Genomic DNA, 17,038 nt, shown 5'->3' with positions numbered 1-17,038 from the left:
AACGCAACAAAGAGCTATAACTAGTAAGCCAACAAAGGTTATAAAATAGAATCATAAAAAATAGTCTAAAAGAAGACAGAAAAAGAGGAAAAAGAGAACAAAGCACAGGCAGTACAAATAAAAAACAATGAGCAAGGTGGTAGATTTAAAACAAATCATACCAGTAAGCATACTAAATAAAATGGTCTAGACAACCTGTGGTAAGTAGAAGACTGCCCTCCCGCCCCACCTCACCCCCCCTTCCCGCCTCAAGGTGAAACTCTTTGAATATATTATCTTACATGGCAAAAAGGACTTTGCCGATGTGATGAAGGGCATGAATTTGAGATAGGATATTATCCTGGAATATCCAAGTGGGCCCAACCTCGGAGTCCTTAAAAGCAGAGAATAACAACAGGGTCAATTCATCAAGAGAACATAAGAGTACTAAATGCTTGTGCACCTAATAACCAAGCCTCAAAATAAATAAGGTAAAATCTGAGAGAAATGTATAGAAAAATAGACAAATCCACAATTTTGGTTGTAGATATCAGCACCATTCTCTTAATAATTGATAAAACTAACAGAAAGTCAGTACAGAAATAGACTTGAATAACACTATCGACCAACTTGTCCTGTCACAGAAAATTCCATTCAGCAGCAGAATACACATTCTTTTCAAGCACACATAACTCTTTTACCAAGGGCTGTAGTCTAGGCCCTAAAGTCTCAATAAGTTTTAAAGGATTCAAGACATATAAAATATAGTCTCAGATTACAGTGGAATCAAATTAAGGGGAAATCAGAAAGTATTTTGAAATGAATGAAGATGAAAATACATTCTATCCAAGTTTATAGAAGGCACCTTGTACAGGAAAAGGTTAAGTCAGTAGGCCTAGGTTGATCAAATCCTGTACATTACCAAGAAAAACTTTTAGCTAGTCCCTGGGAACTGCATGCTGAGCTCTTGGAATGTTCTGTTAAGATTATTTTTGTACGTCTGAGGTCTTTGACCATTCTGTGTCAGTTTGACCAGATAGTTTACGCTGCTAATGTGATTTATAGTGAGCACCTGCATTTGCTCTAGAGGTCTGGAGTCTGACTAGCTGAGGTCAGTCATGCAGGTGCTAGCCCCCAATAAAAATCGTGGTACTGCCCTAGTTGGCAATACTTCATATGTCACATGTTGTTGCTGGAAGAATTAAGCATGTCTTGGGAAACTCCACTGGTTGGGGAGGGTACCCAGAAGCTTGAGCCTGGTTTCCCCCATACTTCTCCTTGTATGCCTTTTCCCTTTGCTGATTTTAATCTTTATCTTTTACTGTAATAAACTATAAACATGCATGAAACAATATCTGAGCCCTGTGGCTCTTGATAGTGAATTAGCAAGTCTAAGACTAGTCTTGGGGGACCCCCTGACACATCGCTAAAGCATTCATTAGATGGAAATTTATAGGACTAAATGCCTATACTAGAATTTCTCAAATCAACAACCTCAACTTCCACCTAAAGAAACTATAATGAAAACAGCTAAAGAAACCTGACATAAGCAGAAGGAAGGAAAACAATATAGATGAGAGAGAAAAATCAATGACAAAACAAAAAACAAAAAAACAAAAAAACAAAAAAACCACCAGAAATACAATAGGAAAAAAATCAAGAAATCAAAAGTTGGGGGCAGCCTGGGTGGCTCAGCGGTTTAGCGCTGCCTTCAGCCCAGGGCCTGATCCTGGAGACCCGGGATCAAGTCCCATGTCAGGCTCCCTGCATGGAGCCTGCTTCTCCCTCGGCTTGTGTCTCAGCCTCTCTTTGTCTCTGTGTCTCTCATGAATAAATAAAATCTTAAAAAAAAAAAAAAAGAACCCAAAAGTTGGTTGTTTGAAAAGATTAAGAAAATTCGTAAACCTCATGGGGGTGGGGGAAAGACACGATTCCCTAATACCAGGAATGATATAAAATTATAGATTTCTAGGATAAATGACTTGAAAGACACAAACTATAAAAGCTCACTCCAGAAGAAACAGATAATCCGGGCAGCCCATATATACTAAAGAAATTGATTTTGTAGCCAAAAACTTTCCCACAAAGAAAACTCCAGACCCAGATGGCTTTATTGATGAATTCTATCTAATATTTTTAGGAAGAAATAATACCAATTTTACACAACCTTTTCAAGAGAACTGAAGAGGGAGAAAATACTTCCCAACTCATTCTCCTAAGGCCAATATTACTCTGATAATAAACCCAGACAAAAGCATTACTGGAAAACAAAACCACTGACCAGTATCCCTCATGAATACAGATCCAAAAATTCTCAGCAAACTTTCGGCAACAACATATAACCCAACAATACATAAAATAATAAAACATGAGCAATTGGTCTTTATTTCAGGAGTAAAAGATTAATATTTAAAAATCAAACAATGGGGCAGCCCCGGTGGCTCAGCGGTTTAGTGCTGCCTTCAACCCAGGGTGTGATCCTGGAGACCCGGAATCGAGTCCCACATTGGGCTCCCTGCATGGCGCCTGTTTCTCCCTCTGCCTGTATCTCTGCTGATCTCTCTCTCTCTCTCTCTCTCTCTCTCTCATAAAATCTTTTAAAAAAAATCAACCAATGTAATTCATCAAATTAGCAGACTAAAAAAGAAAAACCATGTAATCATCTCAATGAACAAAGAAAACTCATTTTATAAAATTCAACAGAAATTCCTGATAAAAAATCTCAGCAAACTAGCAACAGAGGGGGACATTCTCAACCTGATAGAGGGCATCTATGAAAAACCTTCAGTTGACATCATACCTACTTTTCCCTAAACCTGAGAATAGGCAAGGATGTCTGTTCTAGCCACTTCAATTCAACATTGTACTAGAGGTTCAAACCAGTGCAAAAAGGGAAGAAAAAGGAAAAAAGAAAAAAAAAAAAGGCATCCATACTGGGAAGGAAGCATTAAAACTGTCGTTATTCTCAGGTAACATGAATTTTTTATGAAGAAACCCTTTTTTTTCTTTTCCTACAGAAGAGCTACTAAGACTAATAAATGACCTTAGCAAGGTAGCAGGATACATGGTCAGTATTCAGTAACTGATTTAGTTCTATAAACGAGCCATCCACATAGAAAAGGAAATTAAAAATTTAAAAACCTACAACTCACAATAGCATTAAAAATATCACACTTCAGGACATGAAGGCCTTTTAACCAAAAAGTACAAAACAGAAAAAATACAGATCTGAGTCAATGGTGAAATATGCCTTTTTCATGGGTCAGAAAACTCAATACTGTTAAGATGTCAATTCTCCACAAATGGATCTACAGATTAAATGTAATCTCAGTCAAAATTCCAGCAGGATTTTCTGGGAGAAATTGGCAAGCTAATTCTAAAATTAATCTAGAAATGCAAAAGACCTAGAATAGACAAATCAACTTTGAGAAATAACAAAGTTGGAAAACCTACACTACCTGAAAGACTTCATAGAGCACAAAAATTAATTTGTGATGATTTACAGACCTAAATGTGAAACTATAAGGACCCTAGTAGAAAACATAGGAGAGTATCTTTGAGACCAAGGTTAGGTAAAGGTTTCCTAGACGGTACATAAAAAACACTAACCATATAAAAATAGATAAATTAGACTTTATCAAAATTAAGAATGTCTACTCATCAAGACACCATTAAGAATATGAAAAAGCAAATCACAGGCTGGGAAAAATATTTGTAATATGAATATTTGACAAATGGCATGTAAGTAGATCATATAAGAAACTCTACAAATAATGAAAAGACAACCCAATTTAAAATGAGCAAAACATCTACTCACTTCATAAACGTATATAGATGATCAGTATACACATGCAAGACATTCAACATGAGTCATCACAAAGATGCGAATTTATAACCATAATCAGATACCATGCACTGACTAGAATGGCTAAGATTTTGAAAACTAACAACACTAAATATCCGAGGATTCAGAGCAACCAGAGTTCTCAGATATTGATGGTGGAAGTATAAACTGGTACCACCACTTTGGAAAAATGTCTAACAATTGCTTATAAAGTTAAATATAGACCTACCTTATGATCTAGCCATATTTATTCTTAGTAACAAATTTTGGAAACCCAAATGTCAATCAGCAGGAGAATGGATAAACATACTGTGTTATAGTCATACAAGAAAATATTACTCAACAATAAAAAAGGAACTACTGATACAGTCATCAACATAGATGAATTTCAAAAACATGCTAAGTGAAATAAGTCAAATACAAAAAAAAAGCCATTTTGCACACTTCCATTTTTATGAAGTTTAAGAACAATAAAACTAATCCTGGTATAGAAATCAGAAAAGTGGTTGCCTGGGGTTGGGGGCAGCAAGGGAAGAAGAGAACAGAATAGAAAAGGACATGAGAACTTTCTAGGGCAATGACAATGCATAACTCTTGATTGGAATATAATGGACACATTTGCCAAAAATCGTCAAATTGTACACTTAAGATCCATTAAGCTTACTGTATTATGTAACCGTATCTCAAAAAAGATCAGGTTTAAAAAATGGACAAATAGTCCTTAAATATATGAAAAATCGCTCAACCTTAGTAATTAAAGAATTGCAAATTAAAACTACCCTAAGGAGAGAAAATGAGTGGGAAATATCAGTGAGGGTGACAGAATGTGAGACTCCTAACTCTGGGAAATGTACAAGGGGTAGTGGAAGGGGAGGTGGGCAGGGGGTTGGGGTGACCAGGTGGCACTAAGGGGGGGCACTTGACGGGATGAGCACTGGGTGATATGCTATATGTTGACAAATTGAACTCCAATAAAAAATTAAATAAATAAATAAATAAATAAATTAATAAAATAAAATAAGACAAAACTATCCTAAGATTCCATTTTCACCTATTGTATTTGCAAAACCCCAAATGCTCCATGATACAGTCTACTGGCAAGGCTGTAAGGAGAAAAAGTCTTGTTCATACATTGCTAGGTTGAGTACAACACAGTATAGCTAGGAAGGGCAATACTGAGCGAAACTATACACGCACTTACCTTGTGGCCCAGTTATCTATGACTTTACCCTGAAAATATACTTCCACAAATATAAAACAACGTATACATAAGGCCATTGAGACACTATTTGAAATAGCAAAAGATTGGAAACATCTCCCAAATGTCCATCGAGATGATACATGCAAATGATGGAGCACCATGAACTGGTAAGGATTTTTAGGATATATTCAGTGGGGGAAAAAATCAAGGTGCCAAAATGTGCATACATCATGCTACATACATATTGTGTATAAAAGGGAAATAAAACTATACGTTCCAATTTATTTACTTTTGGCAAAAGAAACACAAAAGATATGAGCTAATGAATTAAAAAATGGTTACCTATAGGTGGTGGGTGGAGACAATTTGAAGGTTCTTATAGGGATGGGAAAAAGATTTCACTGACAATACGTTTTAATATAGTTTTGTACTTTTAGCCATGTAAATGTTTTATGTTTTGAAACACAGTTAAGTCAAAAGAAAGGGAGAGAGAGGTGGAGAGGGGGCTAGGCTAAATGGAGCCTGAGGCAAGGCTAAAACGCAAGTTTCAGAGAGCTAGCATTGCACTTCAGTGTTAACTAGTAGATTACCCACTGTTCACACACAGCCCTTCAGTGGGTTTTATTCATGAAACTTGAGGAGACTAGCCTTATCTGATGGAAAAAATAGAGATGGTCTTAGAGAGGTATTCTAATTCATGGACTGTGAGCCCCATCTGATTTAGAATGATTTATGTCAGGACAATTTATAGGCTGATCAATATTTAAAAACCATCCAGGTTTTGTATACAGTTGTATTTTCAAGTCTTTGGCACTTTTTAATTTTTCCTTTTTACTGAAATTTTTGATGTACCAGTATCACATATATTTTTGAACTTCCCCGCCTCCCCCCTCCAATTATTCTGTACCCTAACCCAGAAAATCTTGTTGATCAGAGTTGAGTACCGACTTCCATTTATTAAACATAGAATCCTTTCCATGTGCACATCTCAAAATTTGCATCCGAGTACATTTAATGAAAGATAATGACATTTAAATCACATATATCAAGTTTTCTAAAGATAACATTCTCATCTACTTTCACTCTGCCAAATGTATTATTCTACACAAAATGGAGAGCTAAAGAATGCTTAGCTACAATTAACTCTATAAGCCTACAAAATCAGTGTTTGCTTTCTCCTCCTTTCTCCCCTTAACACTTAATAGATATTGTGTCTAACCACCTGGGGAAGTAGGTGTGGTTTAGAGTATTACTTTATGTTAATCATACCTTTAATCTATTTGATGTCATCATATACTTACACACATATGGTTATAATGTAAATACCTTAGATAGTCCTTAAGTTCATCAGGAATCTTCCTGTTGTTCAAATCAAGACATGTTTAATCAGTTGGGAGTAAACTACCTGGCATGGAATGGTTTTAAAATCCTGAGAGAAGGGACTCTATTTTTTCCAGGTTGGCACACTTAGAAATCATGTACTGAATATGTTAAATCAGATTCCCAGCTTAAACTGACTAGTAAATAAATGGTAGTCAGACCAAGTTTAGAAAAAATTTCCATTAACCATTATATCGAAAATATTCTATTTACGCACTTTGTTACAGTTTATTCAAGTGCCATTATTTGACTTAAGGACCAGAACAACTCAGTAGCCACCACTAAGACTTAACAGGACTTTCCCCTGCCTCTATCATTTCCACTTCCTAAAATCCATTGCTTGTATCTTCCCCCGATCATTCACTATCTTTTCCAACCACAATTGTGGATCCTAATGCACCATAAATCCATGCTTCCTTTCCAACATTCTAAGAGCGCAAAAATCTAGGAGTATTATGTTGGGAGGTCAATACTACTTCCAAATGCTTCTGAAGACCAACTTAAATACTATGCCATACATCCCAGCTTGCCCAGGAGAGACACATTTTATGGCTGCTGCTTTGTCCCAGTAAGTACTAATTGTGCCCCCTTTTGATCTCAAAAGGGTTCTGGTTTGGACTGTAAAAGATACAGTTGACCTAATTATAGGTCATCAAATTTGAAGACCTCTTTCATTTGTTAAAGAAATATTCAGAATGAAAAGTTTCTTTCAAGCATGACTACAGAGTAATTACTCAGCAATTCCTACTTCTTTGCAGTGGGAGGTAGAATACCACTTCTCTGGAGTTGGATTTCCCATCGCCAGTTAGAATCTTGGCTTGAACCCTTGACCACAAACCTTGGGGGAAGTTGTATGATCTATTTGCCTCAGTGAGATGGGGAAGTTAAGAGGGTCACTGAAAAGAATGTATATTAAGTACTTAGCACTGTGCTTTGGACAGGTAAGTCAGTAAATGGTAGGTTGTCTGTAGACTATGCTAAACAAATACCATCATGTCCCTGTTCAACTAAAAAGATCTTCCTTTCAAAAACAAAATACCACATGGACTGCTTCACAATATATATACAAAATATTTAGCATTGGTGATCTGTTTGCCAGTCAAAGACCAATATAATTTCATACTTAGGGATCCTGGAGATGGGACAACCCCCAACTCCCCTCCCCTCAAATTCAATACCTTTTCCCATCCACAGCAGTTAGGTTGTTGTTCCACTGAAGGTGTTCTGGCAAATATCACCAATCATCTTCTGAAAGCCCAAAGAAATCCCTGTAATCCTCATCTTTGCAGCATGGTGTGGTTATTTTTCAAAAGCTCTAATTGGTCCAACATCACCCTGGCTGGTTTAGCTTTCGTCTCCTTTGCAATCTCCTTTTCTCTTATATGCTGACATTCCTTAGTGGGTATTTGGTCTACCTCTCTTCACCACAGTTCCTGGATCCTCTTAATCATCTCTTCTGGCTCTAAGCACCACCTCAATGAACAGCAAATACATGGTTCCAGACCAGGCCTCTCCTAATTCCAACTACTTAGATGCCCCCGACAAGCAGTTCATGATTTTCTGCCTCCAGAACTGAACTTCCATATCTCCCATTCTCGTTAGAAGTACGTCATCTAATGGGTCCCGTGGAACTTACTTTTTGTCTTCCCAATCTGTACTTTTTCCAACCTCACAACATCCAAAGCTCAAATCCAAATCCTCGCTCTTCTTTAAATTTCTCTGCTTTGGAGATATCCCTCTGGCAGCAACATACAGGATAGATGGAGTGTGTTAAAGCAGGCAGGAAGACTACTGCAAATTCAGTGTTCTATTGTTTAGATGCCATGGACTGTTCCATATTTACAGGGTAAAGCTTAAGCACCTCTCATGGCAGAGGAAGCTTTCCACATGTCAGTGCCTTCCTACTCTTTCTTTCAGCACTCCTCCAACCCCTTAGCCAAAGTTCCCAAATCCTCTTGGTTCGGGAGGGTGTGATATAAACCCCTGAAATGGCCCCAATATCCCCCTTGTTACCTTTTCTAGGTTTTGCCTGATGTATCACATGAATCTCCCATATTAGATGTGTGTGTGGACAGAGGACAGGGATCACATCTTAGATTTGCTTTTAAAGGATGCTCAATAAGTATACTGACTAAATCAAAATACACATGACAATAATTTAAAGATTTAATGACTAGGTTCTAAGAAGCAGACACTTCATTTCAGTTAAATTCATAGTATTATATGATCTTAAGTTGAAATTGTGAAGGCTGTGTCGATTGACTACTTTTGAAAACTGACTTCAGTTTTATTTCAAAATGAAGCCACCACATTTAAAAAAGAAATTGATTTAACACAACATAGGTTAAAAAAGCAAGTTGAACTGCTCTACTGATGGGTATAAGGTATAGGATTTCCTGTTTAACTGATGACAATGAGAAAAGATGATTCAGTTCCCACTATCTGGATCTTCATCTGCTTTTTTATACATTTGGTAATTAGCTTCTTTCTCTAAACAATGTCATCATAATATGATGCAAACCTGTTTTGTTATTAAGGCATCTGGATAAAGTGTGCTTTTAATGGGATTAATCTATACATGGAGTAGTAAAAAGAAAAAAAATGATTCTATTTCTTCTGAAATGTGAAAAATGTAAATTATAAAGGATATTAAATTGATGAAGAGAAAGCAGTTTACACTGCTTTTATCTAGTTATACTCCAGAGTAATGTTGATATGTTTGATTTCTCTCCTATCCTCTACCCAAAGATTAAGCTGAACAAGTATTATTCTTGACATAACTTGCAAGTATGTACTGGTGAAACAGCACTAAATTACTCTTATGTGTCAGACAACCTATATTAATCTTGTCAATAAACTATCTTGATATAACCATAGGAAATAAGACACTGTGTCAGTAAGATAAACTAAAACTGGTTAAGCAACATTTAGGCATAGCTTTAGCATTCTTATAATCTTTGCTTCTGGATAGTTGGCTTGCAATTTTTATTTGCAAAAATGTCTGTCTTGAGTTATTTCAAAAATATTTAGTGGTTACACATCCTAAGCAGCACTTACACAAGTACTCTTGCTCCTTAACTAAAATAGATTTTAAGTATTCCTTCTTAAGTTATAAATGAGAGATGATTGCTGCTAGTAGATATTCAATATTTACCAAATTAACTAATTAAATAAAGTATCTCCATGCTTTCAAGCCTTCAAACTGTTTCTAGGAGGACAACATACTCCAAAACTATCTGAACAAGAATACTTGATTAATGCAATCAGTACGGCATTTCACTAGATAAGATTATAAATTCTCTTTAGTCATAAATAGAACTCCATTTCTAGCATTCTCTATGTTTCTTCACTAAAGCTTCCTAGAAAATCTTATAAAGAACAGTGTGATAAAAGAGATAAAATGCAAGGTACCATTATCATAAAATGAAATACCATTATTAATTAGAAGTGACTTGTTAATGCTAATATAGCTTGCTATATTTTTACCAGTGACAGGGATTTGTAGACTCTCCCCCCTTTACCCCAATCATGTCATGCAAGCAGAAAAGCATGAAATTTCAAAATTGCCTAACATTAAAAAATAAGTCTCTTAATTTATTTGCATTCTAAAATAGAGCCCTTCATCTGAAACTTTCTTCCATATAAAACTCTACTTAGTGATGTACAAGATTTATCAAGCCCATGTAACATTCCCTTTAAAACCTTAAGTTCAATCACTATTTGTTTTCTACTATTATACTACGTTTTGGCAGCAATTGTTTATTGGTCTATCATTGCAGTTATTGCAACTTAACAATAAACCAGTCTGACATTTTAAGTCTTGAAGATACATACCATATATATTTCTTTAAAAATAATCATACTTTTGTAAGCAATAGTTTACAGTAGACACCTCAAAAATCTACCATAGATGTGAAACTTAAAACGAGAAAAATTTAAGTTCTAAATCTTTATACATATATATCCAGATTTCTATATATATTATATATACATACATAAGTATATATAAAATATATATAGTCAGATTTGAAAAATGAACAAAAACTGGGCACTGTACATAAAGTCTTTTTAAAACTCAAACAATAGAAAACTCTTTAAACATTAAACAATTTTAATAAAAGTTTCTGTACAATGCTAAGCAGTTTTATTTACACATAGAAAATGTAATAGGAGTAGTGTTTGAAATTACAGAACTCCTTAAAATTTCAATGGCAGGTAAATCTGGAAAAAATAACAGCATTCCATTCACAAATATTTTCAAGCAATAAATATGTATTTATAAATAGTGTAAATTTACATCAAGATTAGAAACAAAAATCACAAATCTGAAGTTTATTCCTTAGTCTATGTGCAATCCATTATCTTTGTGACTTGGCTGTTAATTTTTAAACATTTTATTTACGAACCAAAAGTGTAATAACCATCATGGTTTCAAAACAAGACAGAAAAACATAAAAGCAGTAAAAAAGTTCCTTACCTAACTTTTCACATTAAAAAAAAGTTGACCAAAGAAAGACTTAAAATTGCTAACTACCTTACAAAGAAATGACTGGCTAGGCTAGTATTTTTTTCCAAGGAAAATTGTGAAGGGGAAAAGATAGATGAAAACCAATTCATCAGCCCAGAAATAGAGAAATATAAAAGAGGTTGTTTTCAAGTCAGTAGTCTGTATGATGTTGCCAGTTTTGTCAGATATATACAAAACATGGAATTTATTATTATTATTTTTTTTGTCTGAAGTACAGCTGATCAGCTTTGTGAGAGTCCTGGATTAGGAGCAGTGCTCTCCCCTGTCCAGTTGGTTGACACTTCGCACTTGGAAGGTTGCATAGACACAGTTTTCAGCCAGCAGCCTTACGAGATAGCTACAAAAACCAGTGGTGCAGAACTGAGTTACTTCCTGAATAGCAGAAAAGGTCTCATTTAATGTCCATGGAACAATATCAAGATGAGGAGGATGGTAATGGAGGAGCCTGAAAATAAAAGGTGTGTTACTTTGGTATACACAACTGTTAATAGTGTTCCCGAGTTCAAAGCTAAACATCGTCTGCTTATGAAGGTAGGGAAAGTAACAATTCTCAAGAAAGTTTAAAAGCCTGCTACACAATGTGAACTTGTAACGTCCCTGTACTGTTTCCCCGGTGGCCAGTTTTCCTAAGGGTCTGAGACCATTATTCTACTCAGTGTGCCTACATTTTTCTGTACTTCACCAATTAGTCAAAAACTCTTAGGATGTTATTAGGGTGACCACTTTTCAGACTGCTTCCAAAATAAAAAAGGCTTGTGGAAAATGATTTTCACAAATCAATTATAATTTCATTAGTGACTGGCTTCAGAAGCTATCTCAATGAGACAATATATCATGTTTAACATAGCCCAGATGATTTTCTTCTTCAAGCAATCTTAAAGACCATTTAAGTGAAAATAGGAGCTAAAATTTTAGTAATTCAGTTTCTAATCACATACGTAGAGAAAACTACTGGAAAAAATCAACAATTCATAAATTATATCTGTGTTTCTATTCATGAAACTATTGATGTACTAAAGTGAAATGCTTCCCCCTAAGCATCTGCTGTTTAAAGATTAAAAACTGTATAATATTTGTAAGTATACTTGAATTTCATTAAGGTTATATAATGTACCAGGAAGTTACGCTCCATCAAATATTCCTATGAGGTTAATACTTCTGACAAGGACAAAATTTTAAATACATATAATTAGCTCTAAAAGCAGAAGTCTATTTAAGACCACACTTACTAATTCATTTTGTGGACACTAATAACCTATGTACACATTTTATCAACTGAAATCAAATGGCATAAAGGATATGATAGTGTTCTAAAAGCACAGAAAGATTCTGTAATGTAATTATGGTGACATTAGTTAGGCTTTGACTCGCCCAGGAAGAAAAGTGAAAATGAAATACGCCATTTCATGGGAATAAATACTTGGAAGTGAAGGAGGGGGGGATGATATGAATTTTCCTCATGCAATATCTAACAAGCAAAAGGAAAATTTAAATATTTCATTACCTCCTACTTATCAGGTGGCAGAACAAACACTGCTGCTTCCCTATCCAGCTAAGTATGTACTCACATGCTGATTTCACTTACTAATGTAAATTGGTCATAGACTTGCATCAGGTCCTCCATTTTATACTGTTCTAGCACCACAAAATTTTCCAGGTTTCCACTTGTTTTTCGTGCACAGTCTTGGCAATGCACTATGTAGGTCTTTCGAGAATTGCTCTCATTTGTGACAAAAAGCAGATCAAAAACCTCCACCTATTTTATGCAAGAAAAAAAGAGTAATAGTGATAGTGGTATTTATTTATTGTACTGTTTTAGTATAATCACAGACTTCTACTTTACATGGAATTGTGGACAGTGATCTCTGGTTAAGAGTAGGTACTAAGACAAATACGGCCATGTTGGAGAATCTTTAATAGGCCAGCTTTCTATTGCACCAAACCCAAACACATGGGTGGTAATGGATATTCAGGGAACTGACTTAAAGGAATGGCATACTCTTTACAACCACTGGCAAAAGCCTAATTTAAAAGTTAGTCAAGGTCAGCTTTTTTTTTTTTTTAAGATTTTATTTATTTATTCATGAGAGACACAGAGACAGGCAAAAGGAGAAGCAGGCTTTCCTGCGGGGAGGACTGATGTGGGACTCAATCCCAGGACCCCAGGATCACGCCCTGAATCAAAGGCAGACACTCAACCGCTGAGCCACCCAGGCGCCTGGTAGGTCAGCCTATTTTTGTTTTAAATCCAAAACAATGGCATATAGTCAGAAGAAAGGGATCGTTATTTTCTGTTTACTTATGTTACAATACTCATCATGGAGCACTGTGTGTGGGTATCAGTCTTCTTTCATAGACGGAGCTCCTCAAAGATGAAGACTACATTTTACTCACTTTTGCAACTCCAGAGCATGTCGCAGTGCTTAGACAATCCTCAAAACACACTTATTAAATAGTATATAATCTGATTATTTTACAGTTGAGGAAACTGACAGGTAAGTGACAGTGAGTGTTCAGCTATAAGCCTCGTGTTAAGGAATAGGAGTACACGCAAAAGGTATATTCATGAGTATAGCATGATTTTAGAAATAATAGCTCTACCTTTTACAGAAAGATTGATGAGCTGTTATGGTTCAGGTGGAAAAAGAAGTAACAGTGTAGAGGTAGGAGTCATTCTGAAAAGCTTATACATTCTTTTTTTTTTTTTTTTTTTTTTTTTTTTTAAGGTGTAACACACCTAACCAGACTCTAGCTGATCTCCCAAAGATTAACTTTGGCCAGGTTGCACAACATTAGAAGAGATGGATTCAACCATTTCAAAGAATAGTCAATGTCAGAATACAGAATTTCAAGGTTTGGAATGGATCATTAATATCTCTGGCTTTGGCATATCCTTGCATTTATTCAATGACAGAAAACTCTCATGACCTCATTATCTTCTTTGTACAATGTGTTAATTCAAAATCCCAGCATTCATCATTTTACCATTACTATCAACGGGCAACAACATGAACCTAGTCACCTGAGCTAGAAAATTTGTGAGCAGTCTTCAACCTGTCCCTTACTTCTACTACGTAATAGGCTGTCTGGTAACAAAATTTTATCTTCTAAATATTTTTGAATTCCTCTCCTTCTTTAATATCCCCACTGCAATCTCACATAGGCCTTCAGATAACAACTCTTTCTTAAAACCACTGCAATAGCTTCCTATCTCCATTCTGTCCAATCACATTTCTCTTTCATTTTTTTTTTTTTAAAGATTTCACATTTCTCTTTCAAACACATATCTAATGTGGCTGCCTGCTCAATATCTTTTGATGGCTTCAATGACCTCAGAATAAATATCAAGTTCCTTAAAATCATTTGAGATGTTCTGCAACAGTTTCCTACCACCTACACTTGTAAGTAGAATTTGCATAGTCCATGTTCCAGCCACACCAGACTACTTATGCTTGTCTGAATAAGTCATTTCATTTCCCATGTTGTGCCTACAGCTCAAAACAACATTCACTCCACTTCTAATTCTCATCATATTTTAGCCCACTGAAGTCATACTCATCCTTCCAGGATGGACTTAAATGTTAATACTTTTGTAAATCTTATGCCAACACTAGAAGGGAATATTAGGTTATTTTTCCCCTTAGTGTTATCATAACAGTAAGACAACTCTGTATTCACCAGTCCATGTACATTACAATTAGTTGTTTATAATTTGTCTTCTCCAAGTAGAATGTAAGCTCCTTCAGAACAGGTACTATATTTTATTTGTTTCTGCTTCTCTTGCAAACTTTGGCCACAGAAGATTGACCAATGTATAATGAACTGCACCAGAGAGGTGTGAGCACTGATCTGCCTGGGGCTACAGCGAACTACATCCAGTTTACTGTCATCTGCCTACATCTGGATTATTCCCAGTTTAAAATCTCAAGACTAAATTTCTTGATGATTATCGTTTGTTAAATATCTACCAGATAAATGACTGTTGTAATTACTTTTAGAGTTAATTCATTGTTAGTGAAATAGCAGGTCATAAGATTAAATTTTAATATAATAGCAAAGTAACAAGAAAATAACAAGACTGAACACAATGTCAATTTCAGGAAGATGCAAGACATAGGAGTTTAAATATATTTTAAATAAAAGTAACTAAGTAGAAAACAAAAGTAGAGAGGTAAGAAGCTTTATAAAACAACCCTGGATAACAATAGTTACTTACCTCACAAATGCTACAGTAATGCGCTGGTTCTTCTTTTGTCCGCCCATGCCATATAATCTCTTTTCCTGCAGCAATGAGAGCTTCCCTCAATGTCTGACATTGCTTCAGAGTTCTCAGAAGACAATACCTATTATGGGGGAAAAATTATTTGTGACCAGCAACAGAATACTGTATATCAAGATATACTCCTAGAGACTTGGTTCTAGCCATCTGTGACTTTATCTTTATTTTTTTTTTGGTCAATTTTCCAGAGTTTCTCTTATTTAAAAAATAAGGCCAATGCTCAGGCGAGTCTGACGATAACAATATGAGATCATTTAAAGCTGAAAATTAATTGATATCTGAATATCAAAATACAGTGATTTTAATATAAAAAACCTGAATCCTTGCTTAAATAGTAGTTGCTAATTTGGCTCTTATTTGGGCAAGTCATTTAACCTCTTTGGGAGTCAATGTCCTTATCCTTGATATAAGGGGTCTAAATTCCAGATCTCAACTGCTATGATTCTATTAAGGCAGGAAGGCACATTATTTCTGTCAGCACTACCTATTACTCATGAATAGCATCACCTGTACAGCTGCTTTTGAAACTTGAGTCTATACAAAGAAAACCAGTTATAGATTTAATTGCTATACGACACAAAATTGGATTCATTATAGTGCTAAAGAAAAAAGACATAACTTGATTTTAACTTGAGGCTAATATAGTAGAATCTTTCATTTATATTAACACAAGTGAACTCTTCTTATAATTTATACCTTTTCTAAATTCATACTTATGATGCTAACAATATATTGAATTCTCACAATTCGTGATTTTCCTAGTTTGCTGTCATTACTTGGACTTGTCTGCTAAAGTCTCTTACTCTCCTGTCAATTAGTGGCTCAGGTTCTCCATTTGAAAGAGAGGTTGGACTAGATGATCTTTAAGGCACTTTTCAGCTCTAAAATGCGGACAATGAAAATATCCTAAATGAAAAGGAAATGAGTTTAGCAACTGACTGCTGTTTGAGAGCAAAAGTTTTTGTTTTATTCACTGCCTAGGACAGTGCCTGGCATATATAGTAGGTGCTCAATAAACATTTGATTACTTAACAAGTAAAATTTAAAGCATGATAATAACATATTTCCTTGCTCTTTCCTAAGTTACAAGTTAAAGAAGTATCATTACTTATTCCGAACCCATGTAAATTAAGCCAAGATAAAAAGATAACTGAAAATATCCCTAAACTTGTTAATTAGCAAACCTTAAACAATAGCAACTTTATAGCAACTTTACAGTTATAAGACAGATCCTTTCAGTATCCTAGTCAAAGTATTTCACTCTTAATTTGGCTTAGGCTATTTCTGTGTTTAACTTATTCAAAAACAAAATAATGTGTTAGATTGTAGTTTGCAAGTCAAAGGTAGGGCTGCAGTTATGTGTGTGTTTGTGTGTGTGTGTGTGTGTGTGTATGTATGTGTGAAAATGTGTCGAGGAGGTAGCAAGTAAAAAGTCAGATCATGGTAAAAAGAGAGGATAGAATTCTAGACTATGCTGCCAGCTCTTGAACAGTACCTGCTCCTCCCCTTTTCCCCTTCCCATGTTACATGCACAACTCCCCTCTGAAGCTACCAATCTAACTAAACAAGTTTCCCAATCAGGGTTTCAAAAGAAGGTCTTTTTCACAGGAAAGTAATGCCTAAAACTTTGCAGATACCTTTGGAAGATTTGCAGACTCCACTATGCTCTCATGTGAGAAAATAGACAAGGAAAATAATAAAATAATAATAATAAAATAATACAATAAAGTACATAAATAATAAAAAATAAGAAACAGGAAGCATGGTATTAGGTGCTTCAGACATGTTATGCCATGAAGGCCTCTTACCAGCCTTGTGTCAGAGACA

The 17,038-nt window shown here is 35.3% G+C and overlaps 1 protein-coding gene across 10 annotated transcripts in view; it reads right to left on the bottom strand.

Moving 5' to 3' along the window:
- Positions 1-10,497: 10,497 nt before the first annotated feature.
- Positions 10,498-17,038, bottom strand: part of KDM6A (lysine demethylase 6A) — a 213,453-nt gene continuing 206,912 nt past the window's right edge. For 8 of the 10 annotated variants that reach the window (XM_025468784.3, XM_035711311.2, XM_025468785.3 and 5 more), the window contains 3 exons: positions 15,149-15,275; positions 12,518-12,688; positions 10,498-11,377 (listed from right to left, as the gene is read on the bottom strand). In XM_025468784.3, coding sequence (XP_025324569.1) covers positions 11,348-11,377; positions 12,518-12,688; positions 15,149-15,275 — 328 coding nt within the window. In that variant the 3' untranslated portion in view covers positions 10,498-11,347. Of the gene's footprint in view, positions 11,378-12,517; positions 12,689-15,146; positions 15,276-15,955; positions 16,118-17,038 lie in introns of those variants that run through there. The other 2 variants (XR_007409282.1, XR_007409283.1) reach the window with 2 other exon arrangements.

Source organism: Canis lupus, chromosome X, assembly GCF_003254725.2.
Source record: "Canis lupus dingo isolate Sandy chromosome X, ASM325472v2, whole genome shotgun sequence".
NCBI classification, from domain to species: domain Eukaryota; kingdom Metazoa; phylum Chordata; class Mammalia; order Carnivora; family Canidae; genus Canis; species Canis lupus.
This window is presented reverse-complemented; position numbering and strand designations above follow the sequence as displayed.